Source organism: Misgurnus anguillicaudatus, unplaced genomic scaffold (assembly GCF_027580225.2).
Source record: "Misgurnus anguillicaudatus unplaced genomic scaffold, ASM2758022v2 HiC_scaffold_26, whole genome shotgun sequence".
Lineage (NCBI taxonomy): Eukaryota > Metazoa > Chordata > Actinopteri > Cypriniformes > Cobitidae > Misgurnus > Misgurnus anguillicaudatus.
In genome coordinates this window covers 1,022,288-1,044,224 of record NW_027395276.1, presented here as the reverse complement: position 1 = coordinate 1,044,224, position 21,937 = coordinate 1,022,288, and the positions used below count along the sequence as shown (strand labels likewise).

At 36.7% G+C, this 21,937-nt stretch overlaps 1 protein-coding gene across 1 annotated transcript; it reads right to left on the bottom strand.

Annotated features, from left to right (window-relative positions):
• Positions 1-19,050: 19,050 nt before the first annotated feature.
• On the bottom strand, positions 19,051-21,674 carry LOC141362425 (uncharacterized). The gene has a single exon (XM_073864475.1). The coding sequence runs from the start codon at positions 21,579-21,581 to the stop codon at positions 19,620-19,622; it is 1,962 nt and encodes a 653-aa protein (XP_073720576.1). The 5' UTR covers positions 21,582-21,674; the 3' UTR covers positions 19,051-19,619.
• Positions 21,675-21,937: the final 263 nt, after the last annotated feature.

The window sequence follows — 21,937 nt, the reverse complement described above, 5'->3', positions numbered from 1 at the left end:
TAAATTATATTAAAGGCGGAGTCCACAATGTTTGAAAAACGCTTTGGAAAAGGATACGGGCCGACTACCAAAACACACTTAGAGGCTGTTTACACTTGGCATTAACATGTGTTTTCGTCGATCGGATCACAAGTGGACGACGTTAATGCCAGGTGTAAACGGTGTTCAAAACGTTTTGAGCTCGTCCACTTTCGACCACTTTCAACCACATCCAGAGGTGGTCATAACCACTTTCGATCGGATCGCTTTGGAGTTGCGGAACGCACATGTGGTTGAATGCGTTCGAACAGCCACACGCGACCGCCTTCTCTCCGCCCATTTATCTAATCTGAGGTATTAAACACAAGTTTTACGTCTTTTTTGACTTCTGGCGTGAACATTCGGTGAACAGCGCTATTTTTAGCCTTTCATTGATAAAACTAAGCAGCTGATCTCCGTAGTTTCATTTAAGCGTGTGAAAGTTGCGCGATCCTATTTCATCAATTGCGCTGAAAATTCAAAGAAAGCTCTTACATACTCATGTACAAAACAATGTGCAGCATGTTTACTTGCTAAACAAGCAGTGCACTCCGACATAATATTAGTTTGTGTCCATATAAACTCATAATACTCCCGCTCGGGTTTGAATGACAGCAGAGACTCGCCCACCGTCTCACAGACCACCCCCTCATAGTATTCAGCACAGAAGCGGTCGAAAGTGGACAAAAGAGACGGATTTAAATACCAGGTGTAAACGTAATGTGTCTCTCTCGTCCACTTGTGATCCGATCGATGAAAACACATCTTAATACCAAGTGTAAACAGCCCCTTATAGCCAATCAGCAGACTAACCGACATCTAACCGACGGGTTGCGTATGTGTAGGGCGGGTCTATCAACAGAAGGTCCAGATTCTATTGGGGTAGAGGCGTGTTTGTTTAGGTGATTTCAAATATCAACATTGGCTTTCAAACATCATGGACTCCGCCTTTAAACCTTAAAGTTCTGCATAATTAAGGGCGTGGCCACTTGAGTGACGAGTGAACTGCTGTCACTAGAGTCAAGCTATGGGGGCGTGGTTTCAGTTGTTTTCCTGCCTCTTTACCCATTTTCGTATATATGTAAGTGATGCTTGGTGACACACGACCAAGATGGCGACGGCAGGGACCGCTTACATTAGGCTTCAAAAACGATCTTTAGAAACCTATGGGTGACGTCACAGACACTATGTCCATCTTTTTTTTACAGTCTGACTCTGATTTATTAACACATTAAAAGTTGGATTCCTAATGCTAAACTGGGCAAAGATTCAAATAACCATTTGGACATATTTTTGTGCCATATGCACTTTGTCTGGGTTTGTACAATTTTCTGAAAGTTTTTTTTTTTTGACTACTGAATCTGTTGTGTTAGCAGTGCCGGAAGTACAGTGGAAGTCCTTATATGGGCACTCCACCTGGAATAGCGCATGCACACACCAACCAAGAGCTGACATGAAATCAACGTCTTCAAAGAAGTGTGTTGTTGTGAGGGAAATTTAAAGCTTGTTCAGCTTCCAAAGAACCCAGTTTTAGGGGAACAGTGGATACAGTTAGTTTTTTTAGGGGTAGATGTGGATATAGTTTGCAAGTGTGTTTTAAGCTGGATTTTGTGAAAATGGAGTGGTCCCAATTGGGTCATAAGTCGCAGGCGGTATAAGTAAAACTTGCAATCGGTCCGTGCATGCATATAATGTAAATGACACAAACATGTTTTGTAGTGAATCAATCAATGTTTGTGTGTGTTGCTTGCTCGTGTTTCTCTCTGCCCGCGGTACACCTCCATTAGCTTGACTTTTTTGGAAAGTTGCGTTACAGCTGATCTGTCTTTTATAAATCTGCTAAAATTAAAGACTCATCGGAGATACGAAGGATGCAATGGTACTATAGGAACTCAAGATTAACATGAGATAAGCAGAAAACAGCATGTTTTAATTGACCTTTAAACTATTTGGAACCAAGTGTGTGCATCTATTCCAGATCACATCACTTATATGTCAAAGCTGCTGGGTAACAGCAGGGACACACTGGATGAGATATACGTCTCTGATGACCACAGATCTGAAGTCATCCCCTCAATTCTTAATGTATATCTCAGTTTAGATGGATAGTAGTCTACATTGAGGACAGTATTGAGCCTAGAGAAAGTACAGACATATGCTCCATGTCATTTCTCCAGTCACAACAACAGAGCCGCAACACATGTCTATGGAGAGGTCATATTGAAAATGGCAGACTTGGTACAGTAGTGTGTCACAGTTTACAATTTTCCTCTACATTGGTATGTCCAAGGGGACGTGTGTCAGAAGAATTATGTCAGAAGGGAACAATGTGTCAAGTGTGTATGAAAATGTGATTCTTTGGATTGAGGAAAGAAACACAAACGTGTCAGCCAAAAAGCTATTACAATAAGTTACAGTACCCCCAATACACACACAGAAATATTTTTACCATGTTTATTTTTGCTGTAACATGTAATGCTAAGGCTTCATATATATATATATATATATATATATATATATATATATTTGTACCTTTATACAACACATTGAAATGTACCTTTTGGGGTACAATATTATTTGGGTATGTTTCTTGATAGTAACTTAAAAATGGAAAACTGATCAATGTTGAGGTAAGCGCTAGCTTCTACGTCTCCTAGCTAAGATCAAGCCATTTCTATCTGAGAAAACATTGGAGATCGCCATCCATGCTTTTATTGGATCTCGCTTAGATTATTGTAATTCCCTCTACTGTGGCATTTCAAATAAATTAGTTGCACGTCTTCAATTAATCCAAAATACCGCTGCTAAATTCCTCAAAGGGCAGTGCAAATTTGATCATGTCACCCTCATGACATGCACTAGCTTCCTGTTCATTTCCGCATCAACTTTAAAATGTTCCTTTTTGTATATAAATCCAAATAACCAAGCACCTCTTTGTCTGTCTAAACTTCTTCACCCGCATAGCCCATCACGTGCATTAAAAAACTGGAGATCAAAATCTTCTTCTGGTTCCAAGATCCCGGCTAATAAACAGAGAGGACAAAGCCTTTGCCATTGCAGGCCCAGCAAGTTAGCTATGCAGGCTGGAGCTATTTTTAGCCGTATAGTTAGCTGTTTCACTTAAGTTCATTGTGAAGTACTCAGTACTGTGTTATTGTGAAATGACAATCAATCGCTATCAACAATGTTGTAAAATATAAATGACATTTTGACTAGCCATGCAGTGTATGATGCTTAAACAGGCAGGTGGATTGGAGTGCTCCTTAAAACTGAGATTGATATTTTCAAAAGTTTTGCTTCCAAAATATATTAATACATTTATTTATGTATAACAATATACATATGACATGCTAAAGCACATGAAATGTTTCTTAAATTATATTCTGTAAGGCTTGTTGTTTTTGTCAAAGAAAGGGAGACTGATTTCTAGATATGTATTTAATGTTTTGAATCTTTTCTTTTGCAGAGAAAGCATGGTAGCCAACATTAAAAGGTATGTTACTGTAACAACATCAAGTTCACGAGTTCACACTTACAAATAAGTTGGTAAGATTAAATTAGTAAACGTATTTGGCGTGCTGTCCGGGGAGAGGGCTCTGAGCTCGGAAATGGTTTTAGGCTTATGATAATTTTAATAGACATCAGTGTCTGAATAATTAATGTCCTTCTATTAATAGATTAGTGAGCCAAGAGAGTTTTTTAACATAATTTGAGTTTCGTGACAATATGATACAGACATAATAAATCACAGTACTTTTGTACTTAAGTACATTTTGAGGCAGATACTTTTGTACTTTTACTCAAGTAAAAATTTTAAGCAAGTACTTCTACTTTTACTTGAGTTATATTTTACCCTGGGTATCTTTACTTTTACTCAAGTACACGATTTGTGTAATTCGTCCACCACTGCACACAAGTCATGGGCAGTACCACGGTTGAAGCACCATAACCATATCTAAGCTGTGCTAACACTTTCTAGAAACCTTACCTGTTTTCTATAACATCTAGCTGACTACAGTAACCATAGCATACATTTCCAATATTGGGAACAACGTCTGAACACTTCTCTTTCTCCACACTTGTCAACACTGGAGCGGTAGTCATGTATGGGCTTTTGACGTGATTACATAATACATAATGTCACGTTGGCAAATCACACTGGGAGAAGTTGTGGTTTAAAAGTCTTTTTTGGCAAAATTGATGATTGTTCACTAGATAAGACCCTCAGTTGGGATCATTTAGAGCCTTTGAAGCTGCATTGAACTGTAAACTGTTGAGGTCCACTAAAGTCCACAATATGGAGAAAATCCTGGAATGTTTTCCTGTAAAAACTTAATTTCTTCTTTTGAACAAAGAAAGACAAACATCTTGGATGACATGGGGGTGAGTACATTAAAATATTTTTTTTGTTTAAAAGAGGAGTAATCCGTTTCAGTGATGCGCGGGTCAATGTATAAACAACCTGACACTTTCAACCAGTGGCGGCTCATGACTGCTCATCCGAGGGGCGCTAATTCAAAATAAGTGTTCGGAGTGTTTGTGGTTTGAATGTGTGTAGTTCCTTTTTCAAAATGTGTTCTGCATATCGAGAGATTGTGTGTGCATTACGTGTTTTGTCAAAATAAGTGCCTGCTGCAGACGCATCAAAACCGTTTATGATAAAACAGATGCTCACGTTCACAAAATACACGCAAGACAACCCCTTAAAGGAATAGTCTACTCATTTACAATATTAAAATATGTTATTACCTTAACTAAGAATTGTTGATACATCCCTCTATCATCTGTGTGCGTGCACGTAAGCGCTGGAGCGCGCTGCGACGCTTCGATAGCATTTAGCTTAGCCCCATTCATTCAATGGTACCATTTAGAGATAAAGTTAGAAGTGACCAAACACATCAACGTTTTTCCTATTTAAGACGAGTAGTTATACGAGCAAGTTTGGTGGTACAAAATAAAACGTAGTGCTTTTCTAAGCGGATTTAAAAGAGGAACTATATTTTATGGCGTAATAACACTTTTGTGAGTACTTCGACTCGGCGCAGTAACACCCTCCCTCTCCCATTATGAGAGTGAGAAGGGGAGCGGACTTTTCAGGCGAGTCGAAGTAGTCCCAAAAGTGCTATTACGCCATAAAATATAGTTCCTCTTTTAAATCCGCTTAGAAAAGCGCTACGTTTTATTTTGTACCACCAAACTTGCTCGTATAACTACTCGTCTTAAATAGAAAAAACGTTGATGTGTTTGGTCACTTCTAACTTTATCTCTAAATGGTACCATTGAATGAATGGGGCTAAGCTAAATGCTATCGAAGCGTCGCAGCGCGCTCCAGCGCTTACGTGCACGCACACAGATGATAGAGGGATGTATCAACAATTCTTAGTTAAGGTAGTAACATATTTTAATATTGAAAATGAGTAGACTATTCCTTTAACACTAAACTCTGATTACGCATGAGTTTATGCGAGTATCTGGCAAACGCGAGCGTCTCTTTTATCATAAACTCTTCAGAAGCGTCTGCAACAGGCACTTATTTTGACAAGACACGTGATGCACACAGGATCGCTCGACACGCAGAACACATATTTTGAAAAAAAGGAAACACACACATGACGGGCTACATACATGTTGTGACGAACTTCGCATTGAGCGCCCTCGAAAAAAGTTGCTTCCTGGCCTGCATTTTTTGAAAAGTAGTAAATGTTTAAAATAGTTAAATGGCATCTTCATTTCAAAGACCCAATCGACCGTGAGTTTATGAACGTCCCCTTTCACAAGCCTTACATAACAAACTGTTGAGGGCTTGTAAACAGCATATAATAGTTTGTTCTTGTCCTTACCTGTTACACCTTCTCACAGTCATGGCCTGTAGTATCAAACCTTTATGCAGTGGATGACAGGAGTTAATCCTGTGGGATTTCAGCTGAAAGCACTGCCGTAGCTTTTATAAGTAGATTTGCGACACTTTAAACACTTTAAAGCTTCTCTCTGCAGGTTTTAATGACAGATTAAAGTACCTCTTCATGTTTGAAACGTTGCGTTGAAAGGTTACAGTATCATTCACACATTTGCAAATGGTGCGAGGTTAAAGCACAACGCACATTAAAATGCTAAAGTCTTTCTAATAGATTTAAAAACACTGTTCAACCTTCAACCTTTCTTGTTTGGCATCCATAAAATAAAAGCGCATATTGTTTTTGCCAGACGTGGAGGTGGAAATTTCATGTGATCCATCACAGCAGCAGGAATATGTTGTCATGACAACACAGACTGGTTTATGGAACCCTTCCTCCGCCTCATACGACACTATCGGTCGTTCCCTTAACACGACCCATAGGGTTTACTGGATTAGCGCCCCTACCAGCAGCAGGCAATGCCATTGTGAGTATATCTGATGAGAGTTGCCTCTGCATTATGTGATCTGCATTCATAATGATTCACTGAGCTTACCGTATGCCATGACCTACATATCACAGTCCTGATATTCAGGTCATGTTTTGTGTCACTACCCTGCTGAACTGTGGTTTACTGTGTATGCATGAGTGATGTAGTTCACTCACAAACTATATTCACACACACCAGTTGCTGAGAAAATGGAGTGATGTAGACATACCTACTGAAGACTAGAAATGACATTTTCTAAAACATCACCCTCTGAATAACACATTCTGATTTCATAATGAAACATGTCATCACTGGTGACACTAATATGACTGCAATTTTGTTTTTATTTTCATTTTTTTATTTGACAGGGAAGATGAATTACCTCTATGAAAATGAAAAAAAAAATGAATAATTTAATTAAGTTCTGTGGCATTCAGTTGGCTAAACTATAATTATATTAATATTTTTCATTTCGCCAGGAATTACACCCCAAAGAAAAAATCAAGTGTTGCGAATGGAATAGAGTGCCGCAGGGATGATGTATTTTTGTAGGCCAATTCTGAAAGTTTCCCTTTGCTAAAAAGCCCATTCATTTTTCCCATACACTTTGGATTATCACAAACAATTATCCCTGTGTTTAACAAAACTTTTGTCCAACAAAATAATAGGTAACACTTTCTTTGAATGGGTGTTCATAACACTGACATAACACATTCATAATCATGACATGACACATGCTATGAACATGAAGGAGATTTATGCACGTTTATGACAACTGTCCTTAAGTGTCATTTGTTCAAATGTGTCATTTTTAATGCAAAGATGACATTGTTTCTGACAGTTATGACAATAACCAATACATTATAACTTGTAATGGCAACTTAACATTACAAAGACAACATAACTGACCACTTTTTACCAGTGATACCTACCCAGTCTCCTGAGGATGCGTATAAATAGCACGAAGTGTAAAACTCGTGCAATACATACGCCAAATTCCACTTTGGCGTGCATATGATACGCAAGTCCTTCCCATTCACTTAAACGGGGCATCTTTTTTGTCGTTTTATTTATTGGTTTCTCAAATTTTTTCTGTTTTTTTAAACCATTTTCGCTTGGGTTTAGGGTTAGATTTTAGATTTGCTTAATAAGGTTATTTAATATACAGGTTTCTCTATCCGTGTGTCTCAATCAGCTCCCTTGTTCAGTACTCAGGGCACTGATCAGGGAGTCGGCCATTTTAAGGGCCGTCTCAATCGCAAAATCCGTTCAGTGCACTGGAACGTTCGTTCCCTAAAAATTCCCACAATGCAACGCAAAAACCAGTGAGCATCGATGGTCCCTATGTTCCCTAACCGGAAATCACGTGACCTTTTCAGAAGCTCGCCAACCGAACATCACGTGATCCAACTCAATAAACTTTATGAAATGTTACAGAACTTTTATAAAGACAAACGTTTGTTTTAGTTGTAAATATAAACACACATTGCTACACAGTAAGGGACCACAATCTACTCAATATTTAAAATAATAATATTTATTTAAAATTGTAAATATATTTATTACATTTAAAATGTAATTATATGCCTCCAATTTTATGCACAGATATGTAAGAGAATAATGACAGCATTTTTCACAATGTACTGTTTTTAAAATTAAGTCAGAGAGATGTTGGTTTTGCCGGTTGTTGATGAGTAACAGCTGTGGGCGCTTAAGCAGCCACGTGACAGAAAAATAAGTGAACATTGTCCCAATGTGAAGTGAGCTAGGGTCCTTACCAGCAGTGTTAATTTCGTTGACGAAGACGATGACGAAAAATATTCGTCAACGAACCTTTTTTCACGGACGAAGACTAAATAAAAACTAAATAAAAGTCAGATATGATGACGAAGACTGTAACGAAATATAACTGACACTTTAGTCAACGAATAAAAATAAGACGAAAATGTTAGGGAGGGACGAATGGAGAAGAGATCCAATCAGAGCTACTCATTTTGTGGGGAAAGTTTTGTGGGATCCAATCAGAGCGAATCTTTGAGGGTAGGTTGATCTACGCAGGCAGCAGGCAGTAGAGGCATTTTAAAAACCCGCGGCAAAGTTCGTTTTCACGACAGGTTGTTTACATTATATTTAGTTGTACAGTCTTCGTTACCCAGCTTTGGCTGATTTCAGTTGACTTCGCTCGTTAGCAACACGCTAACGTGTTGCGATGCACCCGGTCTGAAGACATGTCTCATTAACAACAACAATGTCAGAGCTAGCGTCTAATCTGGTCACACTTTAAATATGACAAGACGACAGCCTGTAAAAATGACTCATCCAGAAATACATGCAAAGGTAAACATGCACGCTAAGGTTATTTTATAAGATAAACCACTGTGTTTTCGCTAATCTTGGAATAACATAGAAACTAAAGGAATACACATCTGAACTGTATTGATTGTATTGGATTGTCTGAATTAATACTGAGTATAAATATTCAGTGTCCTCAAATTGAATGAAATGTGTAACGTTACTATTATAGTAGATGTTGTGGTTTTACATGACTGGACAAAGTGCGTGTGTAAGTGCGTGTGTAAGTGCGTGTGTGTGTCTCTGTCTGTGTGTCTGCGCGCGTGTGTATCTGTGTGTGCATGTCATTTAGGGAGAAGGCATATCTTTTTCAGGGACCATGTATATTTTTTCGGTAGAGCGGGCCTTATGCTTATTTTATGTGATATTATCTTTTGTGAAAAAGCCACGGTCAGTTTTTTTGACATTAAGAATAAAATAAAATACGTGTTTTCTTTAACAACCATTAAATTTGTCTCTGTATTGCATATTCAAACCTTAATACCATTCCATAACATACTAAAAAACTTAAGACTAGACTAAGACTCTTATGATATTTCGTCGACTAAAACTAGACTAAGACTAAAATATTTCAGATGACTAAAATAAGACTAAAACTAAATGGTGTGTTATTCAAAAGACTAAGACTAAGACTACATCAGAATTTGCTGCCAAAATTAACACTGCTTACCAGTGCCCGAACCTGTGTACACGATATACTGATTCACGACCTCGGGAGCTAGGGAACGAATTGAGACACAGGGTATGTTTTTGTCCATATTTAAGCCATGGTCGCTTGGAGTTGGGGTTAGAGTTGGGGTTTGGGTTAGGATGTCATTTTTATGTAACAAAAAGTTGTTCTAACCCTAAACCCAAGCGAAAATGGTAAAAAAATAGCAAAAAAATTGAGAAACCAATAAATAAAACTACAAAAAAAGATGCACCATTTAAGTGAATGGGAAGGACTGGCATATCATATGCACGCCAAAGTGGAATTTGGCATATGTATTACATGAGTTTTACACTTCATGCTATTTATACGCATTTTCAGGAGACTGGGCTGGTGATACCAATTCAATTTGTCATTAAAGGGATAGTTCACCCAAAAATGAAAATTCTGTCATCATTGTCTCTCATGTTGGTATAAACCTGTATAAAATGTGTTGGTTTGATGAACACAAAGGAAGATATTTTGAGAAATGTTTGTAACCAAACCATTCATGGACCCGATTTACTTCCATAGTATTCTTTTTTCCTACTATGGAAGTGAATGGGGTCCACGAACGATTTTGTTACAAAAATTTCTCAAAATATCTTCCTTTGTGTTCATTAAAACAAAGAAATGTAAACAGGATTGTAACAACACGAGGGTGAGTAAATGATGACAGAATTTTTTATTTTTGGGTGAACTATCCCTTTAAAATGTCATTAAGTGTTAACATGTTGTCACATAGTTTTATAACGGCGTCATAAATATTTTTCTTGACCTCAACTACAGTGATTCAAATACAATTTGTCATTAAAATGTCATTAAGTGTTAATACTCTGTCAAATAGTTTTATAATAGCATCATCAATATTTTTCAGTTAATAATGCTTTTTAAGTTTCCTTCATGTGTTTAACAAATAAAATCAATCATTCAATATTATTATTATTATTATTATTATTATTAATAACTAAAATTCATAAAATTATATTTTATTGCATAAACGAAAACAGTACAATAATGGGTTAAGCCATGCAGCGTTGGGTCCATAAGTTAATTACATTAAATTAAATTGATTAAATGTTTAGTTCTTTGTAAGTCAGAACATTTTAGAACCCTCTGTGTGAGGAAGAACAAGTTCTGTTAGTTGACCGTTTTTTTTATGTATTGTGCACATACATAAAGTTAAAGGAACAGTATGTAAGAAATTTATATCAATTAATCATAAAATGGATCTGATATGTCACTAGATATTAAGAAATCATTTTCATTTCAAATACTTATATCACTGACAACAGTGGTCTGGCCAGGATATTGTCATTTAAAAAGTGGAGTTGCAGCCCTCAACTAATGTTTATGTTGTCATTTTGTGTATTGGCCACCAGTTGTGTGATTGCAGTACCAGGTTTAGCCACAAGTTTTGTGATTGCAATACCAGTTTTGGCCACAATCCTACATACTGTTCCTTTAAATATAATCATTTGACGTGTCTGATACATTTTGTTTAAATATTTAAGATTATTTGACATAGTATTAACCTTTAACGACATTTAAATGACAGTTTAATGTAATGTTAACCCATAAAGCTAGGTAGTTTCTTAAGTTTGAATTATTCTGCTATGTCATGTTTATGACCAATTTATGACAATATGTATTGGTTTATGTCAAGTTGTTCAAACAATGTCATATTTGCATTAACAATGACATAATTGAACAAATGTTACTTAATGACAGTTGTCATAAATGTGCATAAAATCTCCTTTATGTTCATGACAGATGTCATGTCATGATTATAAGGTTTCATGTCAGCCTTATGAACAGTCCTTCGAGTAAAGTATTACCAAATGATCTTAACAGATGAACACAACTTTTATAAATTTTGAAGTTAAACGTTGTCTTTTATAGTAAACACATTTACACTTCTTAAAATCATAAAAGTTGTTTTCATCTGAAGATTAAAGGAATAGTCTACTCATTTTCAATATTAAAATATGTTATTACCTTAACTAAGAATTGTTGATACATCCCTCTATCATCTGTGTGCGTGCACGTAAGCGCTGGAGCGCGCTGCGACGCTTCGATAGCATTTAGCTTAGCCCCATTCATTCAATGGTACCATTTAGAGATAAAGTTAGAAGTGACCAAACACATCAACGTTTTTCCTATTTAAGACGAGTAGTTATACGAGCAAGTTTGGTGGTACAAAATAAAACGTAGCGCTTTTCAAAGCGGATTTAAAAGAGGAACTATATTTTATGGCGTAATAGCACTTTTGTGAGTACTTTGACTCGGCGCAGTAACACCCTCCCTCTCCCATTATGAGAGTGAGAAGGGGAGCGGACTTTTCAGGCGAGTCGAAGTACTCCCAAAAGTGATATTACGCCATAAAATATAGTTCCTCTTTTAAATCCGCTTAGAAAAGCGCTACGTTTTATTTTGAACCACCAAACTTGCTCGTATAACTACTCGTCTTAAATAGGAAAAACGTTGATGTGTTTGGTCACTTCTAACTTTATCTCTAAATGGTACAACTGAATGAATGGGGCTAAGCTAAATGCTATCGAAGCGTCGCAGCGCGCTCCAGCGCTTACGTGCACGCACACAGATGATAGAGGGATGTATCAACAATTCTTAGTTAAGGTAATAACATATTTTAATATTGAAAATGAGTAGACTATTCCTTTAACTTGTTGGACAAAACATGTTATAAACTTTAAACAAAGCTTATTTTTTGCAATAATCCAAAAGTCCAATCAAAGATGGATTTAACCATGGATAGGTCTGTGTTGATGAAGCAGTTGGTAGTTACGTATTCTTCAACCCATACGATTGTTTTGGTCGTTTGTCCATTCCCCCAAATAAAGCCAACAGATGCTTTTACTAAATTAGTGCCTTAACATATTGGGGTGTGAAGTTATGTATTGGGGTATAATTTTGCTATTGGGATTTTTAATTTTAACCAGCAGGATTAATAGAGTGCAACAGGGATGATGTATTTTTGTAGGCCAACCACGGAAGTTGGCGGGATATTGGGTCCTCCGAAAAAAGCCCATTCATTTTTCCCAAAATTGATGGGAAAAAGCTCTGTAAGTAAAAGACACTTACACGCTTTCTCCAACTAATGAAATGTAAGTGTGTTTACTAATAATATAAAAAGCCGAATTTTGAAAAATCATAAAAGTTGTGTTCATCTGTGTAGAGTAACTTGTTAGGCAAAAGTTTAAGTGTCATAAACTTTTTTTAAACACAAACATTATTTTTTGCGATAATCCTAAACGGGGGAAAATGAATGGGTTTTATAGGGATGGAAGGAACCACCATCCTGCTAACTTCCAGGTTAGCCAACAAAAATACACAACAAAATCCCCAGAGTTAAATGAACACTGCTGGGTGTATATATTGTCCCAATCATACAGAGAATTAAAAAAGTAACCCTGAAGCAGAGTTAAAAGCTGCAATCTGTAACTTTATCCTTTGTCACCATCTCTGTTTGAAACATAAAATTGCATTTTAAATTTACTTTAATATAGAGATATTTTCTTAACTTAGGTTTAGATGTTGGCCGTTCCATTTAAAGTCACAATTATGGTGATCAGTGTTTGTTTTAGTTATACAATGATGGCAGATGAATGACAGATACAGAGATACACTGGTTCAAAAACTGCTGCCAGAAGAAGTGATGATACTTCATCTTTGTAAAATAGCATTGTTTTGTCTCATGAACAATTGCATCATTACGCCAGCTAAGATTGTGAAGTGCTATTGGCTGTCGTAAACAACTGTGTCATGCTAATGTTACGGTTTATGTTTAAATGAGATCTGACTGTGTGCGCGTTGCTTTCATGGATTTCTTCATATAAAGTGATTGTATGGCTTCAGTTGGCACGGTTTGCAATACAAATTGCTTGTAACAAGTTTAAAATTGTGTTGTTTTTTTGGTCAATTCATGCAATAAATACCTGTGACTGTAATCGTACTTGCGTGTTGTGTTTTATATTGTTGAGAACTGATTGAGTTTAGATGCTCCAAAATATCTTTAAAACCTGGATCTCTAGAACAATCTTGTGAATGCATGCTAGTCTAGAAAATATGGAATGTGTGATTACAGCAGTAGTGACAGGGTACATAAAACAGAATAGATTGGTAGAAATATCTGTAGAATATATATATACTGTATCGTCATATGCAGATATGTAATATATTTCAGTGATGGACCGGAAGAGTTTGTATATAATAAAACACAGGAAGGTAATAATTAGATTTAGTTTGAATAATTTGAAGTGCCCTACACTCTTAAGAAAAAAGGTTCTTCAAAGGTTCTGAAACGATGGTAAAGGTTCTATATAGAACCATAGCTTACTGAAGAACCCTTTTTTCACGAAATGGTTCTTGTCTTGACAAAAAGGGTTCTTTATTTCCCTCCTTTTTAAATTTTAAATTTAGTCAGTTATTTTCAAGCTGCCTCCTGATTATTTTCACCTGTAAAAGCCCTGAATCATCAGTCCTGCTGAACCGCCTGCAGATTAACATCACAAGCAGGTAAGAGAGTAAAATAATCATCATTTACTGTTAAAAACATTTTGAAAATTGAAATTTTGTGTGTTCTTATTGTAATTTATTTATTTTATAGCAGGTAAAGCTTCATTGCCTTTATAACAGGTAAGCTTCATACATTAATTTTTAAATGATATATTTAGAGGACTCTGCCTTAAGACTTAGGATAATGATTTGTTAAACTGTTAAAAAGCTAATACATGTATATTGTACATTAAGTTTATTAACTAATAGGATAATGATTTGTTAAACTGTTAAAAAGCTAATACATGTATATTGTGCTACCTGATCTCACAAATTTTATTAACTAATTATCAGAAGAATGTGGTATAACGTGTTTTTATTGATATTTAGTTTTTGTATGTGAGGTAATCTTGCTGGGAGTGAAGGCAGTGCTTATAACCGCTTGATATGAGAGACACATCCTGCTTTTAAAGGTGATGTATGCATGTTTCTTTCAATGCTTACATTAAAATAATGGTTATTTACTGTTTAAACATTATGAACATTGAAGCTTTGTGTGTTCTTATTGTACTTTATATCGTTTATAACAGGTAAACTTTATACTGTAAGCTTCATTCCCTTTATAACAGGTAAGCTTCATTTGAAATTATATATTTAAGGGACTCTGCTTTAAGGCTTAGGATAATGATTTGTTAAAGTGTTAAAAAGCATATATATTTATATTGTACATTAAGTTTATTAAACTAATTATGAAAAGAATGTGGTACAACATGTGTTTAGTTTTTTGTTGATATTTCAGAGTTTTCGTATGTAATGTAATCTTGCTGGGAGTGAAGGCAATGCACATGACCGCTTGATATGAGAGACACATCCTGCTTTTAAAGGTGATGTATGCATGTTACTTTCAATGCTGACATTAAAATAATGGTTATTTACTGTTTAAACATTATGAAAATTGAAGCTTTGTGTGTTCTTATTGTACTTTATATCGTTTATAACAGGTAAACTTTATACCGTAAGCTTCATTCCCTTTATAGCAGGTAAGCTTCATACTGTTTTAAATTATATATGTAGGGGACTCTGCTTTAACAATGATTTAGGATAATAATTTGTTTAAGTGTTAAAAAGCATATACATGTATATTGTACATTAAGTTTATTAAACTAATTATCAGAAGAATGTGTTTAGTTTTTTTATTGATATTTCAGAGTTTTCGTTTGTGAGGTAATCTTACTGGGAGTGAAGGCAGTGCTTATGACCGCTTGATATGAGAGATGCATCCTGTTTTTAAAGGTGATTATATGCATGTTTCTTTAAATGCTGGCATTAAAATAATAGTTATTTACTGTTTAAACATTTTGAAGATTGTGTGTGTGATCTTGTGGCACATTTACGTGAAATAGCAGAATTACTTATTATTTTTGTCTCTCTGTTGTAGGTGGATCATGAGTGAAGCTCTGCAGGTCCGCCATTGACTTGATAACAGTTGTTTATGTTTATTCAATTTATGAATAAATCTCTTGCCAACCATTCACCTATTTACTGACAAAACAGGTAGCTTGAGCAGAGTCATATTAAAACTTCTGTCAAATCATGTTTTACATACAGTATGTAAGCAAACTCTAGGCTAATATTAACTTGTTTTGTCTCCATGTCTTATCCTTTCTACCATGTCCAACGGATCCAAATCTTGTTCAGCCTTATGCTCAACCTTGTATGATGATGACCACTGCAAGGTGATGGAAATCTGTGGTAATCACAGCCTGTGTCTCAAGATCAACATGACAACAGCAGATCATCTCTCATCTTACTCTTATCTGACTAAATGTTCAGCATCATTGCCACAAAACAAAGAACATTGGATGGAGTATGTACTGTACAATGATCCAGCAAACAAAATAATATAGACTTTTTTGGCGAGATTCTACAAACATTGATACAATCCTATTGACTTTTATTTTTACAGTTAGTAATGTATTATTAACATCCCATTCATTTGTATTCTGTGCCGTCTATCTGTTTGTGCTAAAGTGTTTACATCTGAATGTAATGTCATAATATGTTAATATTCAGTATTTATTATCATTTGCATGTTTTGATGTTGCATTTGTCATGATTTTATTGATTTCATGTTATTGTTGTCTATTTAGAATGATTGCCTTTGCCAAATTTTATTGTTCATTTATTTAATTTTGAAGCTGTCATTTAACATCCATATCTTATTTGAGTAGTGATTTGTTATATTTGCATAATAATTCATATATTTATTTTGATTGTGATTCTAATGCACATATTTATTATTGTATGATATCTAATGTAATGAAAAAGTGAAAATAAAAGTATTTTTCTGATGTCTTGCAGTTCTGTTTTTAAACTGTTAAACCTTATAAAGTGCTATAAATAACAAAACAAAACAAAAATATAAACAAAAATAATCCTCCTGACTGATGATAAATGAAAGGGTTCTTTATAGCACCACTGAGGTTCTATGTAGCACTTTTCAAGGCAAGGTTCTATATAGAACCATCTAAAAAAGGGTTCTATATAGTACCAAAGAGGGTGCTGCTATTGTTACAAGCTGAAGAACCCTTATTTGGTACTATATAGAACCATTTTTCCTAAGAGTGTACAGTAGATTTGCAACAACAGAAAAATGGAACAGCATTGAAGAGAAACAGTGCCACATACACACAAACATGTCATTACACAGTTAACTGCCTGATTGACGCCCGAATGAATGTCAATCATGCTCCATTTAATCAAATGCAATTGCTTTAGATGCTCATGCTCAACCAAAACACTTCAAACAGAGTCTCCTAGACACAGATGTGCAGGCACCCCCCCCCCCCCACACACACACACACTTTTTCAGGAAGTGGGAATTCTGCTCCTGAAATTGGAGCATAGTGAAAAAGGGGATTTGTGAAAGAGAGAGAGTGTGTGGGTAGAGCAAATGCTTTCATCTGCAATAGCTGGAGACGTCTGAATTACCACGAGTTAAAAATGTTCAAACTGCTCCTTTCAGGCTTGTTCTCCTTTCAGTTTATGAATGCTTAATAGCAAAAATTAATAACGGCATTTTATCAGTGCCACACCAACCTCCCCTGGTTCAACCATAGACTAAAAAAAGATTAGTTTTTTCACTGTAATGAATTGAAGCCAAAAATGTCCGACCATGGGCGCTGCCATGTTACATAAAATATCAGTTTGGAGCCAGGGCGTGCGCAGAAAGAAACGTCCGTGGAGCCAGAGGCAGAGCCGAGGTATCAAACTTCTTCCCAACACTTGCATGCCCATCAACCACGTGTTTAATGTGTTACAGCGATTGGGTCGTTTAAATAATACAACTAATTACAACTAGCTGTATTGTTCTTGACAGTCTATAAAACTGCGGATAATAAAGGTCAACCACACGTTGCAGCACCATGATAATTCCTCAGCCACAAAAAGTACCTTAAAAGAAGAACCGAGATCATCTTAAAATCCATCGCATTTACACATTTGGCTTTCATCCAAAGCAACCTACAGTTCATTCATATATGTGTTTTCCACTGGGGATTAAACTGATAACCATTTTGCACTTCTTACAAAAACACTACGACCCTCGTGCTAATGGTGTCATATCAGCTTTTTCATGACTGTGAGTTTAAATTCAGTACATGTTACTCAACTGTAGGGTCCTTCGGTTGGTGCTGGGAACACAGACCAAAATTAATATTTTATGATACAATACGACTCAAGTTTGTAGATTTCCATGTAAATACTTATTGTATATTCATTTTGATCAAGGGATATGTTTGATGGTTGTTTAAGTGTTTTTTTATTCCTAACACTCAGTGAAAGTTGATCATCAAACATTTTATGAACTGTATTATAAAAATTTTGTTTATTTGGCAAATGTTTTTTTCCTGCAAATAAACAGTGCATACAGTACAGTGCATTACAGTAGAAATTTTATTATGAACATATGCTTTATAGGAATTGAACCAATGATCTCCGCATATCTACTGACATGCACTACCACACTGTAAAAAGTAAAAGGATAGTTCTTCAATTGGTAACCCTTAAAAAATATAAGCTTTTTCAACTTAAGTGTTTATTTATTAGGGGTTACCAATTAAAGTAATGTTTTAAGTTAATCCAATTCTCATTTTTTGCAGTGCAGGTGAAGTCAAATGAGTAAAAAGCTTTATTCACTAGAACATCAAGGTTGTTTCTGATTCAATTCAAACAGAAGTGAATACTCCCCATTACATTTCTGTTGAATAAGACACCAGGTAATTAATCTAATTCATCTTGTCTCTACTTTTGGACATTAAAAGAAAGGTGACAGCGTTTAATAAAAATCACAGTAATGTGATGAAAGTTTCCAGTGAGCTATAAATCTTAATTATTGCACCATAATATGCAGTGTCTAGATAGCAAAGAGACTGCAGATTGACACAAAACATTTACAAAGTCAAAGGCAATGACAGAGATGCTTTTATTTTTTTTAAATTGCTTTATACAGTAGAAAAACTGAAAGCAATGTTTCACCCAGTGTTTGAATTGAGGAGGCGCTGGGGTGGCCCCGGACCCCCAATAAACACAAACATATAAATTAGGGGGTCCCATGGTTTTTATTAAAATGAAAATACTACATGAATTTAAAATGTTTGTGCTGCGTTGCCACAAAGCGACACGACACTGTCCATTATTTGTCGCAATTTCGCAATAATCTAATCCAAAAGATTTCTGTCTGAAATAAATGTAACTCTCAAGTGCACCTCATGCTATTTTCTGAAGAGGGGCTTAGCTAGGGGACCCCTATTATCTTTGACATAATTTGAACGCTGGTTTCACCTACAGTTAAGATATTTTTTAATTTTTTTTATTAGGCTAGTCACTAAATTCGTAAAAATTTATGTTTAGGTATATCAGCATTTATCAAATTAAAAGTTATCAGTCAAGCCGCATTCAGACAGCCAGTGTGTCGCCCGTCTCTTTCAATGAGGCATTTCTAAATCTGCTTGTCATAAACAAATCCACATCAGTAACTGATGAGAGAATGATGACGTGAACTCCACTGCTTCGTTCTCATTGATAGTCGCTATTCTGCCTTTACTAGTGTGAGTGAACTAGCTTTACAGATAGCTAACAGTCTCCAATAAAGAACCAGGAAGCATCTTGCTCGTTTAGTGTGTTTTACTGGTAGGACTGTAAAACTGTAACATACAGAAATAAAGAGAATGCATATTACAATCTCAATAGGGAGAATAGATTATTCAAAAATAAAACAAGTAGCTTATAATTAACTAAAACCCTCAAAATCTCATTAGCACAATGCTAACATACATGGAAAATGCAATAGGGAAGCTAACAGTATTAGCGGCATATATTTTCTTACAAATTACAAATAGAAAACATGCTAAATTACTAAATTTGACATCTAATGTAAGCAAAGATCACTATCAAACAAATACTTACAGACAAATATTTTTAGGGACCAAAATAGTAATTTACAGATTTTAACACTCTGGAGCATGACTTGCTGTAGGAAGGTTAGGAGAACAACTGAACTACGGTAGCTCTGCGTGGACAAAACACAAGGAACTCAAAACACAAATAACTCTTCCCACAAGAGGGCAGTACACTCCCCGCCTGGTATACTGCTATAACACTATTAACCCTTAACTAACAACACAATTTCTGAAATAGGTCTTGTGTACACCTTAGGAGTACCTTCTTTTATTATGCGCACATCTACTTTACGTACTCTTTTATCTTGACCAGGATACGTTTTCACAATAAGTCCAGTAGGCCATACGTTTCTTTTGACCTGATTGTCCTTCAGGAGAACAACGTCACCAATGGCTAAGTTTGGTTGATCCGCTTGCCATTTTCTTCTTGGTTGAAGGGTAGCAAGATACTCTTCTCGCCATCTTTTCCAGAATGAGTTGGCAAGACTTTGCACCTGTTTCCATTGCTTACGGTACAAGTCCTTTGGATCAAAGTCTCCAGGAGGAATAGAGACGGGACAGATTTTCTGAGTGAGAAGAGCGCTTGGAGTCAACAAATCAGGTTGCTGAGGATCGGATGACACGGGTACTAATGGACGGCCATTCATTATGGCTGTTACCTCTGCCATGAGCGTCACAAGTACTTCGTGAGTCAGATTTGGAGAGTGAACTTTCAGCAGCATACCGTCCAAAATACGTCGGGCCACTCCGATCATTCTTTCCCACACCCCTCCCATGTGAGAGGAGTGAGGTGGGTTAAACTTCCAAGTGCATGTCTCATTTTTGAGGTAGGATTGAAGCTCTGGATCTTCTGAACTTATTTGAAGCTCTTTGCACGCTCCAACAAAATTCGTTCCACAATCTGATCGAAAGAGCTTGGTGGGGCCTCTTATGGCCAGGAACCTTCTGAGAGCATTTATGAAACTTGAAGTAGAGAGGGACTCAACTACCTCAATGTGAACAGCTTGTGTGACTAAACAGGTAAACATTACTGCCCAGCGTTTGTTTTCTAACACTCCACCTCTTGTCCGGCGGATGCTGATGTTCCATGGACCAAATATGTCCACTCCGACATGTGTGAAAGGAGGAGTTTGGATGAGACGATCAGCTGGAATGTCTGCCATCTTTTGTTGTTGTACATTTCCTCTTAACCTGCGGCAGGTCGTACATTTGTTGAGAAGATTTGTCACAAACCTTTTTTCTCCAAGGATCCACAGTCCAGCAGACCTGATGGCTCCTTCTGTGATGTGTCTACCTTGGTGTACAACCTGTTCATGATAGAACTGAACCAGTAAAGCGGCAATGTGATGCTTTTTTGGAATAACGATGGGCTGGCTTTGTTCTTGAGTTATTTCAGCAGAAGTCACACGTCCTCCTACTCGCACCAGTCCTTCTTTGTCCAAAAACACATTGAGATTCTTCAGTGGACTGTGTTTCAGTATGTCCTCTCTTCTGTTCAACGTTTTTATTTCCTTTTCAAATGTCTCACCTTGAACAGTTCGTACAATAACTAACTTTGCTTGAGTTAGAGCGTCCATCTCAGGTTCATTTGAATCAGAAGCTTTTGAGACAGATCTGACCTTTTCAATGAGTTTGGCGATAGCTTGTGTAAGACGTTTCCAACTGGAAAACCGCTCAAATCTGTGTGAGCCGAGCGAATTTGTCACAGTTGTAGTTGCAAATGTTGAGACTTGTGGGCGGACTTCAATGTCTGTGGCAGGTTCAACAAGTTGAAAGCTGTTTGGTTGCACAGGACACTCTCCATCACTTTTCCTCAAGAAGTCAGGACCAGTAAACCAATTGGTAGAACTCAGTAGTGAAGCCGGCACATGTCGTGTTCCATGATCGGCAGGATTGTTTTCTGTGCTCACAAAGTGCCACTGCCTGGGTTCAGATGACTTTCTAATCCGAGCAACACGGTTGGCGACGTACACATAGAACCTACGGCTGGTATTGTTGATGTAGCCTAAGACTACTCGGCTATCAGTGTAGTATTTTACTTTGTGTATTTCAATGTCAAGTTCATACAGAAGCATGTCTGCTAGCTCCACCGCCAGAACTGAAGCACATAGCTCCAAGCGAGGTACAGTGTGGACTTGTCTAGGAGCTAATTTGGACTTGCCCATGCAGAAGCCTACGTGGATGTGACCTTCAGTGTCTATGGCTTGAAGGTACGCAACTGCTGATATGGCTGATGTAGAAGCATCTGCAAAGATACACAGCTCTCTTTGACAGTTCGATTGCAGTGACGTGTTCACATACTGTCTAGGAATTTGTAGTTTTTCCAAGGTCTACAAGCGAGTTTTTCCAAGATTTCCATTGTGCCTCTTTTTCTGCTGGCAGTGGAGTATCCCATTCACAGTTTTCTGAGCACAATTCTCTGATGAGAGCCTTGCCTTGCATGATAATGGGGGCTGCAAACCCAAGGGGATCATAGAAGCTGTTAACAGCAGAAAGAATGCCCCTTCTTGTGAATGGCTTG